The 20,125-nt window shown below is 38.4% G+C and overlaps 1 protein-coding gene and 1 long non-coding RNA gene across 2 annotated transcripts in view; one reads left to right on the top strand and one right to left on the bottom strand.

Annotated features, from left to right (window-relative positions):
- Positions 1-6,708, bottom strand: part of PKP2 (plakophilin 2) — a 64,844-nt gene extending 58,136 nt beyond the window's left edge. Inside the window, exon 1 of the mRNA XM_026722301.2 lies at positions 6,107-6,708. Within this exon, the coding sequence (XP_026578086.1) occupies positions 6,107-6,299 (193 nt within the window). The 5' untranslated portion in view covers positions 6,300-6,708. The remainder of the gene's footprint in view (positions 1-6,106) is intronic.
- Positions 6,709-13,483: 6,775 nt separating this feature from the next.
- Positions 13,484-20,125, top strand: part of LOC148125665 (uncharacterized) — an 81,005-nt gene continuing 74,363 nt past the window's right edge. The window contains exon 1 of the long non-coding RNA XR_015744013.1: positions 13,484-13,646. This is a non-coding gene — a long non-coding RNA (uncharacterized LOC148125665). The remainder of the gene's footprint in view (positions 13,647-20,125) is intronic.

Below are 20,125 nucleotides of genomic sequence, written 5' to 3'. Positions count from 1 at the left end.
GGAATTACTGTATGGATATTATAGTCTCCAGAAAACAGTTTCTCAACCATGCAAAATGATCTGAAATTAAAAGATAGAAAAAGCGACAAGGAAACCAAAAGCTGTTGCCACTAAACATAAATTGCAAATGTTTCACAGAAAATTAAACTGCTCTTAAACTTTCTCAGTTACAGGTATATTCTAATAAGAGATTTATACTATATCTTTCTACCAGATTTATTTCCACCTACGAGCCAAATGCCAATTTTCAACCATGCTCAGCCTCAGATAAAGAAATGTTTTTCAACAATCTTTACTCTGGAGTCTGCAAACAATGGAGAATTATTCACAAAGTTATGTCAATGCACAACAATATAAATAAATGGACTTCTGTTCCCTTTATTGTATTGATTGACAATTATACCCTCTGGATGGCACAAAACAGGCAACTTACTTTTCTTTGCTACAGGTAGTTCTCAACTTATGACCACAGATAGTCCTCAACTTGTGACCACAGTTGAGTCCCAAATTTACGTTGCTAAGTGAGAAATTGTAAAATGGGGCAAAGCTAAGTGAACCTTGCCCCATTTTACAACTTTTCTTGTCACCTTTGTTGAGTGAATCACTGCAGTTGTTAAATTGGTAACACGGTGGTTAAGTGAATCTGGATTCCCCATTGACTTTGCTTGTCATAAAGTCACAAAAGTTGATCACATGACTCTGGGACACGGAAACCGTCATAAATATGAACCAGTTGCCAAGCATCCGAATGTAAGTCGCATGACCATGGGGATGCTGCAAAGTGGGAAACGTGGTCATAAGTCACTTTTTTCAGTGCCGTTGTAAGTTTGAAAAGTCACTATACAAACTGTTGTAAGTTGAGAAGCACCTATATTTGTTTTCATTTATGTTAGCTGTTCAAAGAAAGTGATTTATGACTTAGTTCTTGCACTTATGACCATTGCACTGGCCCTTATGACAAGCCCAGCACTCCCACAGTGATGTGATTAAAATTTGGATGCTTGGAAACTGGTATGTATTGGTGAGAACTGCAGCATCCTAAGGGTCACATGATCACCATTTACAACTGCAGCAAAAAGCGTTGCAAAATCAGGTGTGGCTATTTTAACAATCACGCTGCTTGGTGACTAGTCTCAGTTCTGGCCTTAAGTTAATGATTATCTGTATCAAGTTTTATAGGCCAGAAGAATCACAAAGAATGCCAATATTGAAATGTCTCAGTGCTTTCCAGAGAATACAGAGCTTTGATGATTAAGCCGCATCCTTAATCTTGCAGAATTGGATCGTTCTCTCTCGGCAGATTCCCCTGAACGTATCCATCATTTAATTAATTAAAGTAACCATGTATTTACTTTCCTACCTCTTTGGCTAAATTAAAAAAATATATATAATTTAATGGAAACCTTAGCAGATGCAGATAAAACTCTTGAGTTCATATCTATAACCCCAGTTAATACAGTATATTCTGGAGTCATTGTAACATTAAGCCTGCCTCTTCTGTAGTTACTTCCAGAATCGATTGACAGTTATTATTAATATTTATAATTCTTGCCTCCAGACAGCTACATCTTCCTTTAAGAAATCCACTGGTGGATAGGTCCTGTGCTTCTTAAACACTCACACTTTCAAATAAATCCATTGGGAAATGAGCCAATAGATAATCCTTTTACTTAAAGCATTTCCACTTACTGTTGCAGTAAGAAATGCACAATTCAAAAGCATCGTATTAAATAAAAGGCAAATAAAGGACAGACTACTGTAAAAGCTCAGGAGAGAGTTGATAAAAGCTCAGTGTCTTGCATTAAAAAAAAAATGCTTTTGTGAACTAAATCCTGGCTGAAATTCTTAAGGCAGTAGACTACTGTCAGTGAAGAAAGAAGGTAAGCTTCTTCTACTAATGCAACGATAAAAAAAGACTTCTCACACAGTATTTGACTGGTGGTGAGGAGAAATTAAGAGCCTTTAAGAAATCATAGTATGAATTTTTATACTGGATTGAGTATCATACATTAGATCCATTCACTGTGATGTACATGGCTTTGGATTAATTATAATGTATCATTCAAATCCTAATATTGGATCAACCACTGTCTAAAAAGTAATTCCTGAAATCTCAGCTTTTAATGTTTTTTAAAAATTTTAGTAACTCAACATTCTTCTGAGAACTTCTGATCATAATCATAAGTCCTTCCCTTTCCGCTTTGTTCTATCTTTAGAAAAAACACTACAATGTAAGTTAACCTAAGAGATAACTTGGATCACGCAGTGTCCTAAGCCATGTTGTCTTTAACCTTACTTCATTAAATAAATTACCCATTAGAAGAATTCAAACAACATCCTGAATCCCAATGATTTAATATGCACTGAAGCTAAGTGAAAATTGTCCCATGATTGGGTAATTAAACTGGGATAAAATTAATCTGACATTCAAATGACATACAAGCTAACAATAAGAACCAAGAAGGAAACTTCAGTGAAAAACCATAACAATCCAAGTCCAGTTTGCAAAATAGTAAAAGCAAAGACTCTCTTTCTTTGCAATATTGCAAAGTGAAGGGAATTCTTCCTACAACCTGGAATAATCTATATCAATCAATCAATCAATCAATATTGCTTTATTTTGGTTAGTGATGATATCATACACACATACAAAATGGCATACAGTTGCATAAAATAACTCCAAACCTAAAATCATAAAACAAATTTATCTCAACTTCACAATTAAAGGGAATTAGGGAACATGTCTTGTTCCTGTCAGGGAGCAGTGAGTTTTGTCATCTAAGTCTATAGGTCTTGACACACATCTTGGCTACCTTTTAATCCATCTCTGGTCTGAACAAGCAAGGAAACATAAATTTCAATGTTTCCTAGCAACCCAGGAGGCTGATAAAGCCAGTGGAATAGCCTATTTACCAGAGGTGGGCAACTATACAACCTGTGGACTTCAATTCCCAGAATTCCTGAGCCAGCATCCCAGGAATTCTAGGAGTTTGAAGTCCACAGGTCATAAAAGGGCCATAGCTGTCTACTACTGCTATATACTATGCAGAAATCTTACAATTACCTATGTTGTAAAGAGATAAAACATGAGAAAGAGAGGTAGCTTAATTTATAGTTGATACCTTCAGGACAAGGAGTGTATCTAAGATATACTTGGATTGACTGGAGAACTATCTAGTGAAAGACATTAGTCATAAGCTTGTCACCCTGGGGGAACATTCAGTCTCTACCTTTAGAGAAACAGACAAACTTCCATTCTTGAATGAAAGAGTCAGAGCTTCAAAGAGTTTGAAAAAAAGAAGTCTTTAAACATTTGAGTAAGAAGGAGTCATAAAAATATTCCGTACGCGATTGTTGACAAATCATGCTTCATGCAATTCTATACCATACATTGTTTTTAGTGTGGCTATGAAAATAGCAACCTCCGATTTCTTTACTGAAGCATTCATACTAAATATATATACCAAGAATCAAAAATAATATTTGCCAAGAGATAATATCAAACAACAACTCCAAATGAATTTGCCCTCAAAGGCCTGCTTTATATATTTCAAACACGTATCACTTGATTTCTCAATACTAAAACTTCAAGGCAGCATGGAAGAATCTGATGGCTTCGTTGATTAATATGGTCTCTTTTTGAGTAATTGGGTGGAGTGATATGGGGGAAAATTAAAGAAGTTAGTATTTTCCTTTTGCACATAAAATCCATACACAGCCATGGAAAAGAGTAACAGGAAAGGATCCACAAGGGACATCAAAAAGTCAAGATGGTGCTCACAACTGCACAAGGGAAGGTTCACCTGAGGATGCCCCTGGGAGAAAGCACATAAGTCACCCCAATTTTGGGTGGCGATAAAAGTCACTTTGTTGAATGGTGTTAATATGATTCTGCTGTTCCAGTCTTTTTCAACTTAACATCAAAGAACTACCAGCATTCCCAGGGCTCCATGACTAGATCTTTGAAATATGGATCACTGTAATAACAGTTAAAATTATTACTATACAGGTAGTCCTCAACTAACAACAGTTCATTTAGTGACTGTTTGAAGTTACAACGGGATTGATAAAAGTGACTTATGATCTTTTTCACACTTATGACCCGTGGTCACGTGATCAAAATCTGGATACTTGACAACTGGTTTGTATTTATGACAATTGCAGTGCCCTGTGGTCACATGATCACCTTTTGTGAGCTGCTGACAGGCAAAGTCAATGGGGAAGCCAGATTCACTTAACAACCGGGTTACTAATTTAACAATTTCAATGAATCCCTTAACAACCGTGGCAAGAAAAGTCATAAAATGGGACAAATCTCACTTAACAAATCTTTCATTTAGCAACAGAAATCTTGGGCTCAATTGTGTTCATAAGTCGAGGACTTCCTGTATATAGGATTGCAAAAGTGAATTATTTTAATGATTGTATAAAAGCTTAGGCTGAAAACTTTTTATGTTAATTGTGCAAAGCTTTCGTAGGCTTAGTGATCACAACTGATAAGTGATACTTTGGGGTCTCCATTCCAATAATAGTAAAATAATATTTTATTTCTGATATTGTATTTATCATAGAACATAATGTAATGTGTGATGAAACCTTAAATGTGAAATATTTTTAACACTGAGGTTTTTTATTATTTCATTATAATATCAGTATCTCTAACTTTGTCTTCTCTTTTAAATATATAACAGCAAGCAGTAAAATTTGCAATGCAGTGTAATTGCATGTATTCTACAACAGATTTTTATCAGTTGACCTTATGCAAGATTTAAGTCGGGTATACTATAAATTTGAAAACGGTCCATCCTGCTAGATCTAAAAATGTTATTTGCAATGACCTAAATAACCCATATTAAATTGGGGTGGTTTGTATGGACATTGGCTCCTTCCTCAATGTTAACAATAATGATTTATTAAATTTATATGCTTCCCAACTCCCCAGTGACAAGATAACTTAGCAATATATATGAAATTGAAAGAGGAAGACAAACATAAAAAGGAAGGAGGAACAGAGGGGAAAAACATCCTCACGGTTTGTATTGTTAATAGGAGAATATTGACCTACTCTAGTGAGACCCAGGTTCAAATTTCTCAGCCAAGAAGCTCATTGGCTAACTTGGATCAGACAGTCTCTCCCAGCCTGACCTATCTCACTGGCTTGTTAAGAAGGGAGACCAATGGGAAGAAGATAATCATCTAGGCTATTTTAAACTTCTGAAGAGAAAGTGGGATAGAAATTATGAATTCATCTACCTAGAGAATTGGCTGCTTTGTCTACAGCGTAGACTGGCATAATGTTCCCACAACATTATGAGACATACAGTATATCTCAAGAAAACAGCTTGGGTTCCCCAGCAATTGAGACATGATATCCTATAGTTTTATTAACAGGACAATTAGTAGCCATTAATAGCCTTGTTCTCCTCTCTCTGTTGTTTTTCCCTGCAATTTTCTTGGCAAGTTTTTTTTTAGAAGTGGTTTGCCATTGCCGCCTTCCTAGGACTAAGTGAGAGGGGTCACCCAGCTAGGTTTGTGCCTAAAACAGGACTAGAACTCACAGACTCCTAGTTTATTGCTTGTTGTACCTTTAACAGCTACACCAAGTTGGTTCTCAGGTACGTTTCTCTAAGCCTATTTTAAAGCCATGGCAAGATTGCTGATGAGCTGTAAAAGTTACCTGCTAAATTGCAGATTGTACAACATATCCCTCCAGTCCAGTCCAAACTTTCAGAAAGTTTTTGTTTGCTGCAAGAGGTTAACTCAGGTACTCAACTGGATACCTTACAGACCAAGAAAACTCTGCAAACATTTTTGTTCCCACAAAACTCTCCCTGAAGTTTAATCCGTTTTTTTCTCTGGTCCTTTGTGAGGAGTTTTTACAAGGGCTCAACTTAAAACGCAAGGAGGGGATTTTTTGAAGAAAAAAAAATCTCACGCTGCCCGTGAAATAAAAGAGGAAGAGGAGACGTGAGGAAAATTGTTTCTCGCACCTTAAGGCCGAAGGGAAAGGAAACTTTCAACAAAACCATTCGCTCCACCGAAAAAGCTGGAGGGAGGCGGAAAAGGGCCCAGGGAAGCCGCTTCCCTGCCGACCAGAGGCACTCACCGTTGACCAGGGAGCTCCTGTTCTTCCGGGCTAAGGTCTGCTGGATTTGCTGCTGGATGCGGAGCGACTTTTGCGCTTCGGCTCGCCCGCCTGACAGCCTCGACGGCAAGGCGAGCGTGGAACTGTCCTGCTCTTCCAGACCCTGCTGGCCCAAGACGGTGCGGATATAGCCGGGGTCGCCATGAACTGCCATGGTGGCTGGGGCGAGAGCGAGCGGACCGCTCGGCCGGGACGGACTGAGCCGGGCTGGGCAGAGCTGAAGGACCTGCCTAGGGGCTGAGCGAGTCTCCACCTTCTGGCGGAGGAGCGCGGCGGCAAGAGCCGGCCCCTCCTTTCCACCCACCCCGCGGGAATCTGCCGGCCGCACCCGCGGGGCAGCCCCGCCTCCCGCGCCTCCTGTTTGGGCGCGCCTCGCCTTTCATCCAGCCGGCCCGCCGAGGCGCTTCTGGCGCTTCTGGCTGCGGGAACTCCTTTGAATTCTCCTGCAATTTAGTGGCGGGGCAGGTGGGAAGTAAATTGCAGAAGGCCAGAGATCGAGGCCTTCCTTCGAGGCCGGTGGGGACTCGAGCCTGTCTTCCTTACTCGGGAGCAAAAGGGGCAGTGGGATCGTTGGGTCGTTACTCGGGAGTAAGTCCCGCACATCGCGCCCGTCTGGGGCGGGGAGTGGGGCCTTTGCTGGGAAGGATGAGGAAAACTCGTCCTTGAAACGGGGTGACCCACACTAAGCCCAGCAGCAGTTTTACAGTTGTGTAAAGAACAGGTAGTCCTCGACTTACCACCGCAGTGGAGCCCAACATTGCTATTGCTGTGTGAAACATCAGTTAATAGCAATTACAGTTAGACTTACATACCAATTTGCAGTGCTTTACAGCCCTGTCTAAGCTGTTTACAGAGTCAGCCTATTGCCCCCATCAACCTGGGTCCTCTTTACCGACCTTGCGAAGATGGAAAGCTGAGTCAGCCTTGAGTCTGGTGAGATTTGAGCTGCCAAATTGCAGTCAACAGAAGTAGCCTGCAGTACTGCACTCTAACCACTGTGCAACCATGGCTCTTAAGTGAGTTTTGCCCCATCTTTCTTGTCACGGTTGTTAAGTGAATTACTGCTGTGGTGAATTTAGTAACAAGCTTGTTGAATGAATCTGAATCTATCCCATTGACTTTGCTTGTCAGAAGGTCGCAAAAGGTGATCACATGACCCCCAACTGTCATAAACATGAATAGTTGCCAAGCGTCTGAATTTTGATCATGTGACCAGGTTCAACATTTGCAATGTGAAAAATGGTCATAAATAACTTTTTTCAGTGCTGTTGTAACTTCAAACAGTCACTAAGGGAACTGTTGTAAGTTGGAGGACTACCTGTATGCTCTGCACTTCCTCAAGAGCACTTTCGTTTCTTCACTGGGTTAAGCTAAGGGTTGAATTGTAGGATCCTTAGTGCGCTCTGAGCTTGTGGGTTTTCTTGCAGACATTTCATTACCAAACTCGGTAACATCAATGCACTTGTAGGTTTTCTTGCAGACATTTCATTACCAAAATAGGTAACATCAATGTACTGATGATGTTACCTAGTTTGGTAATGAAACATCTGTAGGAAAACCTACAAGCTCAGAGAGCATCAAGTATCCCACAGCGAACCAAAGGTTTTAATAAATTTTGTTACTTAGGAAAGTTGCCATCACTTTTTTAATGCTGCCATAGAGTAGCAGGGCTCTCCTCTTATAACAACCTCTTCTCTAAAAGTTAGACCTTCCCCAACATAGTGCTCCCACCTTTTTCCATGAGAATTACAAAATACAGCACACCTAGAAGTTGGACAAACAGGTCTTCTGTAATGGAGCTCTTTTCCAAACCCTTCTATAAATTAGCTGGTCTCACCACTTCTAGTGTAATGGGAGCCCACTATCCATTTACTGTATAAACTGTCAGTCCTGAATCCACTGTAAATCTTGACCTTTGACTGCTGACTTAGTAGACTTAATGTTTCAACTAAATTCAGGTTTACCAAAAATCTGTTAAATCAATTTTATATGAAGGAGCAATTGATGGATTTGTGCCAGCCTCACTAAATAGTACCTTAGGAAAACTTTGAAGCAATTGCCTATTAAAATGACCAGAGATTAACACCAAGATTAACACTAGATTAACAATCCAGGAGAAACAATATCCTAATCAAGAAACTACAGACTCATGAACCCTTCTGGTTTGCAGGGCTTCGGTGGCAGGCAGGAATCCCGATCGTGCACAGTTTCTGCCTGGGCTCGCCGCTGGAGCGCCCCGAGCCAGCTGGCTTCGGGGCTAAGCCACCCCGTAGAGGTGGTGAAGAGGGGGGAGGTCGCCAGCAGGGTCGAGGGGAACCGCATCTCTCCTCAGCTGGTTAAACTCCCTTTCCCGAAGGCGGTGGGGCGGTGGTCAGAAATGGTCACCTCAAAGAAGCACTCAACCAGAAAAGAAAGTGCAGGATGAAGATTAGAAGTGAAAGTTTTGGCTGACCGGGATAAAAAGCAACAACTAAGGTACCCTGGAATTTAGATTTTATAAAAGATAACATTGCTCCCAAAGAAGAGTCGGAAGAAGCGAAGGAAAGTGAAAAGGGAAAGGTTTTTTTTTTTTCCTTCTCTCTCCTTCCTCACATTGACAATGAAGAGAGCTGAATAAGAAATTGGAAAAATCCGCTTTGGCACCAATAGGTATTAAGCCGAAAATATAATTAATTGCCAAAGAGACAACAAAGATTTCTGGCCACTAAAAAATCTTTTTTTTCCTATAGGTAGGAAGGGGGAGGAAAAGAATAAGGGCAGGATCTGGAAGGAGGAGACTGCCTGGACTTCAAAAGAATCTAAAGTAAAATATCAATGCGACTTCTAAAAGATACATTTTAACTGGAACTTTGCAACTAAATAGTAACTCCAGGAAGAGAAAGTGAAAAAAGAAGAAAGTGTTAAAAGAAACAGCTTGTGTGTATTTGGATTGCTTGGTGACTTTTGGATTTTTGAATGACTAAAAACAATTGGGTTGTTGTTTAAAAAAATTCTACAATGGCATTACCATTGGATGAACTGAAAATAGAACTTAAAAAAATATAAAGAAGAGGTACAAGAAGGAAAGGGCTCCTTTAGCTCCGTTTTTCAATTCTTAGAAATGGCGATCTCTAACTACAAGAAACTACAAGAAAAGACTGCGCAACAAGAAGATTGGGACATGTATTATATTAAGTGTTATAATTTTAGGGGAAAGATATAAAGGCATCATACTCCTTTCAGTGATTACAGGAGAAATTTTGTCTAATGAGAAAAGATAGTAGACAGTTGAAACAGGACAAAGAATATAACTATAATGATTTGAATTGAGATGAAATAAATAAAATAAAATTAAGAAAGTTAAAAGAGGGGAGAAGCTATATAGAAAAGGTAGAATAGTAATAAGATATGGAATGGAATATAAAAATGAGCAGGAACTTGAATTTGTGTCTGTATGAAGAGATGTAACCCGGGACTATGCTGCTTTCAAAAAAGATGTTTTATGTTTTTATGTTTTATGTTTTGTTTGTTTATGTTTGTCTTTAAAAATCAATAAAAATTTTCAAAAAAAAAAAAGAATCTACAGACTCAGACAAACAACAGTAAACAATAGTCCAATCAAGGAACTGCCAAGATCACTCCCACCAACATTGACAGAGCAAGCTACTAATGTATAAAATGTAAACTCTATTTCCTTACTAGTGTGGATGATGATATTACTAGTATGGTAATAAAACATCTTCCAGAACACCACCAAGCTCAGAGAACACCAAGGACCCCACAGTTCAACCCTGAGCGACAAATACTTCTATTGGTACCTATTACAATGCTGCATTGTCATTGTATGAAACAGTTGCCATTTTTTGAGCTAAAATGGTTTGAGGAGGATACCAATTTATTCCCCAGGCTCTGCAGGGAGAGAACCAATCTTTATTATGTTCAGCTTTTCAAAATAACACCGATGAGCTTTTCACCCTTGGATCTTTTAACATTTTTCTGGATTACAAATGAACATTTTCAGTAAGCTCTTATCTGCTGTCTTGTGATGCAATGCTTACACACTGTTTTTTTTGTCTGTGACTCAGGAAGTTTCAGGTGAATGCTAATCCATGTTTGGAAGACTTCCAAGCTGGTGTCAATCTCTTCCCTAACCGAAAAAGGAATAAGTGTTGGATCATTCCTTTTTTGGGTAGCGTTCTACGGATACTCTTTCTTACTTATTGTTGGTAAACACTATTTTTTCTTGATAGTTTCATATAGTGGCCTCATGACTGAGTGAACGAGCACCTGAATAAAGCAAGGATGTGATGGCCTTTAAGAGCAGGAAATGTGTACTTTTTTATTTCTGCAAGTTTTATCTTTATCCTTTTGTGAATTGACAGAATAGCTGGTTTTATTGCTATTATTAAAGCTGGAAAGCTTTAATGCTGGGAAAGGAGGAGAAGGAAAAGAAGTAGAAGAGGAGCAGGAGAAGAAAAAGGAGGAGGAGAAGGAGAAGAAGAGGAGGAGGAGGAGAAGAGGAAAAGAAGAAGTAGAAGACAAGGAGGAAGAGAAAAAGAAGGAGGAGAAGAAGTTACAGTGGTAATGGAGGCACTGTTGGAAGACCTGAAACACCAGGTGGAGAGCAGATCTCCATGGAGAAAATCCATCTATGTGATTGTTAAAGAGTTCAGAATGACCTGATGGCATGTAATGAATCAACATTCTTTGGAGAGGAGTTTATAAGGTTGGGAAAGGATGATACAGCTCTCCTAGTGTTGTGGAGAAAAAGTTTAGTGTGAATAGAATTCAATTCCTGAAGGAAAGGGGGGATGGAAATACAAGTAGTCCTTGACTTATAAACGTCCATTTAGTGACTTATTCCAAGGTACAATGACACACAACCATTGAAGCATCTCCGTGGTCATGTGATCAGACACTTGGCAACTGGCTTATATTTATGATGGTCCTGGGATCACATCATCACCAATTGTGACCTTCTGACAAATACATTCAATGGGGAAGCTGTGTTACTAATTTAACAACTACAGTGACTCACTTAGCAACTATGGCGAGAACAGTCGTAAAATGGGATAAAACTCACTTAACAAATACCTTGCTTAGCTACAGAAATTGTGGATGTAAGTCGAGGCCTACCTGTATAAGAATAAAAATTACCACTTCCTACAGGGAGAGAGTCTAGAGATTCTCAGTTATCCGGGTCATGGTTGTCCCAAAGGTATTATTTCAGGAGGCAACTGGACTTTTTTGTTTCTTTGAAGACATTTAGCTTCTCATCCAAGAAGCTTCTTCAACTCTGAGAGGATAGTGATCATTCCTGTCAGAGCTGAAGAAGCTTCTTGGATGAGAAGCGAAATGTCTTCAAAGAAAGAACAATACAAAAACAAAGTCCAGTTGTCTCCTGAAAAAGTACCTTTGGGATTATAGGTGTTTATAGAGATTTCTTTGCTTCCAATGTTCTTCACTATGCTTTACATATAAATATTATGAAGATCCCTCAAATTTTAATGGCATCTCACTTAAGTGAAACAAAGTGCTTTCCTGGAATTTCTTACTGTTTGGTGTAAAGAAGAAATAACGGTAGTAAATTAGAAACGCATTTCAGAACTTGACTTTACTCACATGGGGTTAGGAGTGGTAAATATTATTCCATAAATAGAAAGGAGAAAGGGAAAGACTGCTTTGCATTGCACTGAGTCATATTCCTGTCTTGTTTGCACACCACATTATCAGAACCAGTCTTGGTAACGAACCTTTCACTGACACCATGCAAACAAAGGAAAAGCCAGCTTTGCTGGATTTGGAAACCACTTAAAGGCAAAGGTTCAACTCCACAGGGCAACTATACCTGAATGCTTATGAACAATTACTGAGACTAGAATATCTGACCCAGTATTAGAATTCTAATATTTCTTAGGTTACTAACTCAGCGGTTGTGGCTGACCAACATAAAGCCAGTTTCTTGATATTTCCTACTTGTATTTTATTAGCTAATGGGTTCCTGCTCTAGGCAAGGGATGGGAGTAGAATAGCAATAGCAATAGTAGCACTTAAGAAGTAGCGCTTCACAATGCTTTACAGACCTCTCTAAGTGGATTACAGAGTCAGCCTATTGCCCACAACAATCTGGGTCCTCATTTTACCTGCCTTGGAAGGATGGAAGGCTGAGTCAACCTTGAGCCTGGTGAGATCCAAACCACCAAATTGCAGGCAGCTGACAGTCAGCAGAAGTGGCTTGCATTTTTTCTTTCAATAGAAGAGAATGTATAGAATGTAAAGTCATAGAGATAAACCACATTTAGATACCATCCAAAAGAGACAAAGCTAAGAAGAAAACCAAAAGAACATCCACATAAGCAGGGATTAACACCAGAGGAAGAAAACAATAACTTAATCAAGGAACCATCAAGGAGAAAAGCACATCTCAATTTAAAACTGGCAGGATAAGCTACTGTATACAAACAGGGAACAAACCTCAGTTGAACTGATGATGTTACTTAGTTGGGTGATGAAATGAAGCAAACAACCAAGCTCAGACAGCACCAATGATTTCATAATTTTTCTCTTTCTACTGAATGGGCAGCTTTTAACAGCCAAGAACCATAAAATTTGAGGTTCAGGGTTGACTTTGCAAGGACCCCACAAATACTGGATATTTATTGAATAACAGTTTAGACTTTCTACAGCCATCAGAGATGGCTCAAGGTCATCCAGCCAACTTTTATTTCTAAGTGGGAATAGATCTCCTTCCAGCTTCTAGCTGGCGCCTTGACCAACTAGACTAAACTAGTACACATACATACTGAGACACAAACGCACACACATGTTTAAAAGAAGAGCAGCTTTAATAAAAATGTCAAGATAAATTTGCTAAGGAGAGATTTTAAAAAATAATTTGGTAGCTCCTTGAATAGCCATCCAAAAAGAGGGCAGTATATTTCTCCCTGGAAGCACAATTCCATGCAAACTCAGAGAGTTTAGTCCTTTCTCTGCAAAAAGCAGATTGTTCATTCTCACTTTATCTGAAGTGAGGAACCTAGACATGTAGAATGCTGATCTTTGCACCTAAGTTTTTAAACTCTTAGCTGGAAAATTTTCCCTGTTCCCAGGAGCTAGTGAATAAATTCCCAGTTTGAAAGATATCTGGATTGGCTGTAGAGACTGTCTAAACTTTTCTCTTATAGCCTCCTTCCTGCTAATTTTATTTCACAATATGGTACTGGTTAATGTTTTGCTATTCTTTTTTTGTTGCTTTGTTTGATCTGGCGCGGAGTGTAGTGAAGGAATAGTAAACTCTTAATGTTGCTGCTGTGTTGCGAGCAGTTTTGCCATCATTCATGCTGGGCGGGCTGTTGGAAATTGTAGACCAGTAACATCTGGAAATGCAGAGGTTCCTTAACCAGGTGGAATATCCAAGAGACTGAATTGCAAAGCATGAAAAACCTGTTTTGAATCTCATCTCACCCTTGAGTTGTCTTACCTTCAAGTAAGATTTATGCAGCTTCTGTCCCTTGATCTACTGGTATGTTGGAAAGTAAAACTAACTTCATTTCTGGAGCTGCTATATATAGATTCTAATTAAATAGTGCCCTCCCTTAAAAGTGCTTAGAATTTTAAATTTTATTCAGATATTACTATATGAATTTGTTTTTGTTTGTACATTCCTTAGTTAGATTCTATGGACAAAACTGAAAGGGAACATAGGATAAAAATATCCCTATAAAATAAAAGCAGACGATTCTATATGAAGTCTCTTTCCCCCATCTCCATAGTCTTAAAAAGTTTTACAAGCAAGGATATTCTTAGTCTGAGTGAAGTAAATATGTACATTTTAGCCTTTTCTTGGTCTGCATTCTTGAAACAGCAGCAACAATTTTATCTTCCAAGACAGGTGTACTTCCTGTTCTGCAAGAAATAATGGACAAGAGGAAAAGAACAAAAGAATATCTACTTGTAGATGATTTATGTGGATGCATGCATTGTATTTCAACAATCCTGCAATTTGCTCATAGATGAAAGTTACAAGATTACTGAATTAAGCCTACATTTGGAATACCCACTGTAAAAAGGTGATAGGTGAATGTATACATCCATTTTACAGGAAGAAATGGATTGGAAAATGCTTTGCATGATATGACATTCAATAATCACGCCTGTTAAATTCAGAACAGATCCACACCATCAACTTATACACTGTCAAGGTTTTTCAGCTAAATGTAAATTTCTCAGACTTCATTCACAAGAACACATGGATTCACTTTTAGGATTTCACACTGTGAAAATACAGTCAAGGGTAAACAAAAATACTTTGACATACTTCCAGACTAAATTCTACAGTGAATATTGATTACGTGTTTTTGCTAATATTGTAGTGTATGAGGAATTTAAAAATAAAAAAGAAGCTCTATTGGCACCTTGTGGCTAATATGAGAAACAGCAGCCACGAAAAGCAGAATTTAGATGTCTGTTACTATAATACGTGATTGGATCAAAGTACTATTTGTGTTTGCTCAATAAATTTGTTAATTTAATACATTTAAAGATAACAAAGGGCAATACAGAGGAAGGCAGAAGAGCAGCTTTGCCTCCCAGGTCAGGTTTCAAACAAGGCAAAGGAGCTCCCTCTATTAACATTTAACCCTTCATTGTCTCTTCTCCATCTCACTACACCAGGCTCCTTTTTTCATGAGGAAAATACAGAAACTGCAAAGCACAAACTGTGACTTATTATCCTGTTTTGAGTTAAAGAGGCCATGTAGAAAGCAGGAGGTGGGGAAAGGCTGTTCCACTTGGCCCACAATACTGAACGGCCCACAATATTGAAATCTGCAGCTCTCCAGAAGATAAGCAAGGCATTGTGAGGGGTGGAGATGTCTGTGGGGACCCCAAGGAAAGGAAGCAGAGCACGGGGGTATCTCAGGGAGTGGGGGGAGGCCCTGGGAGGCCCAAGGCAGGCATCCCTGAGGAACCCCAACCAGTGGTGGTATTCTACCTATTAGGCTGGGTTTGGCTGAACTGGTAGCTCTGAGGATCAACTGTGAGCAAACTGGTTTGCTCCGATGATCAGCTGCTGGGCCATCCCACCTGCCCTGGCTCTATATTGACCTTTATTTCCTGCTTTTCAACCTCAACTGCTTCGTGCGGCACAGCTGATTGCCACACATCAGCTGTTTTACACACACGACTTGCAGCAGAAGGTGAGTTGCAAATGCGCATGTGCAAAGTGCATATGTGGCATGCACGCGCTCACACCAAACCAGTAGGAATGTTTTTTAAACCCACCACTGCACCCCATGTGCATTTAATGACCCCCTACGCTCACCCCTACATTCGTTTAACATATGCATTGGGATGATTCAGGATAAGGACTCTTTCACTTAATGAGTTTCAGTTAACGTCTTCCCCCCTTATGACTGAAATGGGCAGGCTCCATTATTGTCGTAAATTGAGGATTACATGTACATTATTTTTTGAAATGGGATTACACCCTAATTTTCGGAAAACTATAGATAAAGCAATGCATATCCCATGGCTTCAAATCAATTCTTTGCATTTAATAAATGTATATAAAAATCTCAATAGAACCAACTTATTGTGAATATATGATTGGCAAGTTCTTGTAAAGGAAATTAATGGTTGAAATATCCTGATCCCAAAGTCCAGGGCCAACTTTTTAAAACCTGTTTTCTATAACAATAAGAAATCACTCCAATATTTCTTAAACTAATTATTTTTACATTAAAGTCATTTTCTTCTCAAGAAACTCTTTTAAATAATAATTTTATTAACACTTACATTTAAAGAGATAGAAACTAATACAAACCACAAAGAAAAAATCTATAATGATAGAAACTCTTAAAATAAACATTTGAGTCTATTGTTCACCAACATCCTTCAATGTATCCAAAGTTAAAGTGTCCTGCTCCATTCTGTAAATTAGTAAGTCAAATTAAATGCTGTTCTGTATCTGGTTCCCTCTGGTATCCAACATGCAAATTCACATTCACATGTACTGTACTGGTGAATGAAGCATTTTCCCAAAGGAAAATTCTTATAATTAATTTCAAATTTTTATTTCCAATTCAACTGGACCCTTAGTCTGTTTGTAACTTTCTGATGCCAATGTTCTAATCACCCTTAAATCCCTCAATTGCCTAAAGTCTTTAAATTTATCTTTTAAACTTCTTTCACTAAAGAGTAAAGGAAACTGAGCCAGCACTATGAAAACTTGCTGGTCCAAAACTCCTTAATAGTTGAAAAACAATTAAGAAACAATTTCCAAAGATGTGTAAGAATACTTTGTGTTCTTATGGGCTAAATTGCAGCTAAAAGCTGAGTTGAAGTCATCTCCCAGCCACTCAGCTCATGAGCCAACTGCATAAAACTTCCTGCAATTTACTCATATGGAATATCTGTCCAGAGTAAAGTGGGCAATCTCATGATCTCTCCTTTTTCTGCAGAGATTTTGACAGCCAGAATTCACCGTCTGATGCCAGTCTCCATCACTATGCTATCCTTACTCCTTCAGAGATATCTGGCTCACCAAGACTCCTCAGTGGAAGTCTTCAAAAAATTCTTTATGTTTGATTCAGAAGGGCCCTTTGTGCAGCTGTTTATCAAGATGCATAAAAGAGAGGCTTAATATTTCTTCCATAAAATTGTCACACTGTCTTTGATGGCACTGTAAAAATGATAAATTATAGCTGTGAAGATAATTAGACCAGATTGTCTCATTAGCCCAATATCACAGACTGGCTGTTTAATGTTAGCTGAATGGTAGACAATAAATTCCCATCAGAAATAGGACTGGATCCAATTAAAGTCCAATCTTAGGAATTTGCTTTCATGACAGTGTGGATACTTGTGCATATGAATCTTATAAAATTTAACCAGGCTTTATCCCATTGAAACATTAAATAATCATTTGTTTCCAATGTTTATCTCTTTCATTGTGCTAGATAGCATTACTTTAGTCTTCTATTTTTAAATTCCTGGAATAAATATCCTGAGTATTTGGGCCAGTTTGCTTCCTTCCCCTTATAGGTTGATGAAATGCAGGCAATGCAGTATGTTGGCCTGCAAACGTTTCCATAATTTAAAAATATTAGCTTGCATAAAAAGTATCTGCTATGTTTGCATTTGCAATATACTCAACAAATGTGCCCAAAGTACCACCATTACCATTAGCAGTGCATGATGCATGTGACATAGCAACAAGTATGGCTGATAAGTAAATCTGTACTTTTCTATGATTCTAAACAATGGATGGAAATTAACCAAGGAGAGAAGCAATCTAGAACTAAGGAGAAATTTCTTGATGGTGGGAGCAATCAACCAATGGAATAACTTGCCTTAAGGAGTTGTGGGTGCTCCATCAGTGGAAGCTTTCAAAAAGAAACTGGACGATCATTTGTTTGAACTTATTGAGCAAGGTGTTGAACTAGATGACTCCAACATCCCTTCCAACCCTATTATTCTATGTTCTATGGTTTGAAAACGTATTATGTAAAAGCTTTGATTGATCAGAACCATGATGGGTGGTGGAGCTCAATATCTATGGACCCATATAGTGATGGCATGTAAAAGATTGTAACTTGGAATGCAAGAGGAATAAATGGTAAAGACTGAATTAAAATTTAAGAAGTAAAAATAGTTATTGTGTGTGGTGGTTAAACTAAGTGAATAGAGAATTATGTAATAGATGTGTGTGTAAGTGATCTATTTTGGAGTAAAGTTGATGAAGATATGGGAAAGGGTTGAGAATGTAATAGCTAAAATGTTCGCTGGCAAGTATTAGCTGCTGTTTTCTAGACTAATGTAAACAAATATAAAAGTAGGAATCTACAGTATATGTTGCATTTAATGCTCCAATGAGTAGTAACAAGGAAACAACCAGAGATGAATTTGAGGAGGAAATTGTGCAAAAGCCTGATAAATGTGATTGACATAACATTTATTATGTCAGATGAAGAAAAAAATAATCAAGACATTTGGAGATCCATAAATAAATAAGAATGGTAACTGTTCTGTAATTATTTGATTAAGAAAAGTGTTTCAAATATGAGATTTGCTTTTGTGAGTCTTTTTGTAAATTCAGCAGCATAGAAATGTTTTCTTGGTACAGAGCCAATCAAATGTCGTCGGAGAAAGAATTCATAGGCTGTCAGGGTAACACCAAGTGCAGAAGAAAAAATGTTAAATCCAGAGAGATGGTGGGGTATTGCAAAGAGGCTCAGGCTAGCAATTCCTGACTCTCTGAGGTGTAAGAGGAAGGGAAAGAAAACCGCGGGGAAACTTGCCGTATTGTTATTATAGTCTGTCTCAATATATAGTTCTATTCTTCTCATGGAGTCTATTTTCTAACCTGGTCTATCTTGAAGGTAAATTTAAAGGAATCCCGGTGGATTTTACTCTGCTAGTCGATGATATGGGTGGTGCTCATCTCTGTTTCAAGGCCATTGAGCCAGCATGTCCAAAGTCATTTCCATGTTCATATGGCCAGCATGATATTGTGGAGCTCTGTTATCTTCCCAAATGGTATTATTTATTTACTGACATTCACATGGATTTTGAACTGCTGGGTTTGAAGCTGAGGTGAGGATGGAAGCTCATCCTATCAGGTGGTGCTCAGATCTCGAACCTGGGCTGCAGTTTTCCAGCCAACAATCCCAGGGTCTTAAGCACTGAGTCATCATGTCACCCTATCTTGAAGGGCTAACAATAATTAAAGGAAGGGAAGACACAAACAGACTTATAGTATTCTGTAAGTATAGATCACTATTGTTATTCTATTATATGACACAGAAAGATTGTAGAAGCTGCCTGTGTAGATCAGAATGAAAAAAAAATGCTGGAGAATGCCAGAAAAGTTATGTTAATAAAGAATAAGAAAGAATTTTGGTAGAATGGTGAAGTGGAAAGTAGGTGAGAAAAAAATCATAATAAGCAAAGTGAAGAGTTCTAAAAAAAGGGACAGCAAAGGGAAGGAAATTATAAATAAAACTGATCAAGTGATTTGGAATGAGGCTGAAGGAAGAGAATGCTGGAATAAGTATCTTAGAGAGATCTATGGGGAGGACAGTAAAGTGTTGAAGTGCAAAATGGAGAAATATTGGACTAAAGAAAAATACAATGAAAAAGGAGTCATGAATAGTGTGAGAATGTTGGAAAAGAATAAAGCTAGAGGTGTAGATTATGTTTTTGCAACAAAAATGGAGGCATATAAAACTATGCCCAAGGGTGGTTTTTTTTGTAAGTGAAGTAAAAATTGAGTATGTTAAGAAAAACATAAAGGTAAGTTGTCCCAAAGATGCTTTTTTAAAGACAACTGGACTTTCTTTGGTTGAAAACATTTCACTTTTCATCCAAGAAGTTTCATCCAATAAAGTTTAGCTAAAAAAGCTTCTTGGCTAAGAAGTGAAATGTTTTCAAAGAAAAAAAAACCCTGGGAAAATCCAGTTGCCTTTTGAAAAAGAACCTTTGGGACAACCATGATTTGGATGACTGAGAATATCTATAGACATCAAGGTAAATTCAGGGGTGGGATTCAAATTTTTTAACAACTGGTTCTGTGAGCATGGCTTAGTTGGTCATGTGACTGGGTGGGCATGGCCAACTTGGCATCACTCATGTCAAGGGGTGCTTCTCCTTGCCTAGCCTCTCATGACAGTGGGGATGCTACAATGGTCGTAAGTGTGAAAACTGGTCATAAGTCACTTTTTTCAATGCCTTTGTAACTTTGAATGGTCACTAAATGAACTGTTGTAAGTCAAAGACTACCTGTACAAAAAATACAAAAAGCTTCTTTGCTTGCAGAAAGCTGCCCTAAATACTAATCATTAGATTAAAAATACATGAAAGCCAGAGTTACAAATCAGGCAGGATGCCAGAGCACCTTGAGGAATTAAAATAGTTAAAATGCAATGATAACTATCAGCAGCCAACTCTTGCTCATAAAGTGAAACCCTTTAGCAGAGAGGTCATTTAAGCTCTCCAGAAAGA

Source organism: Pseudonaja textilis, chromosome 5 (assembly GCF_049901715.1).
Source record: "Pseudonaja textilis isolate UNSWEBS1 chromosome 5, rPseTex1.2, whole genome shotgun sequence".
Classification (NCBI taxonomy): domain Eukaryota; kingdom Metazoa; phylum Chordata; class Lepidosauria; order Squamata; family Elapidae; genus Pseudonaja; species Pseudonaja textilis.
This window is presented reverse-complemented; position numbering and strand designations above follow the sequence as displayed.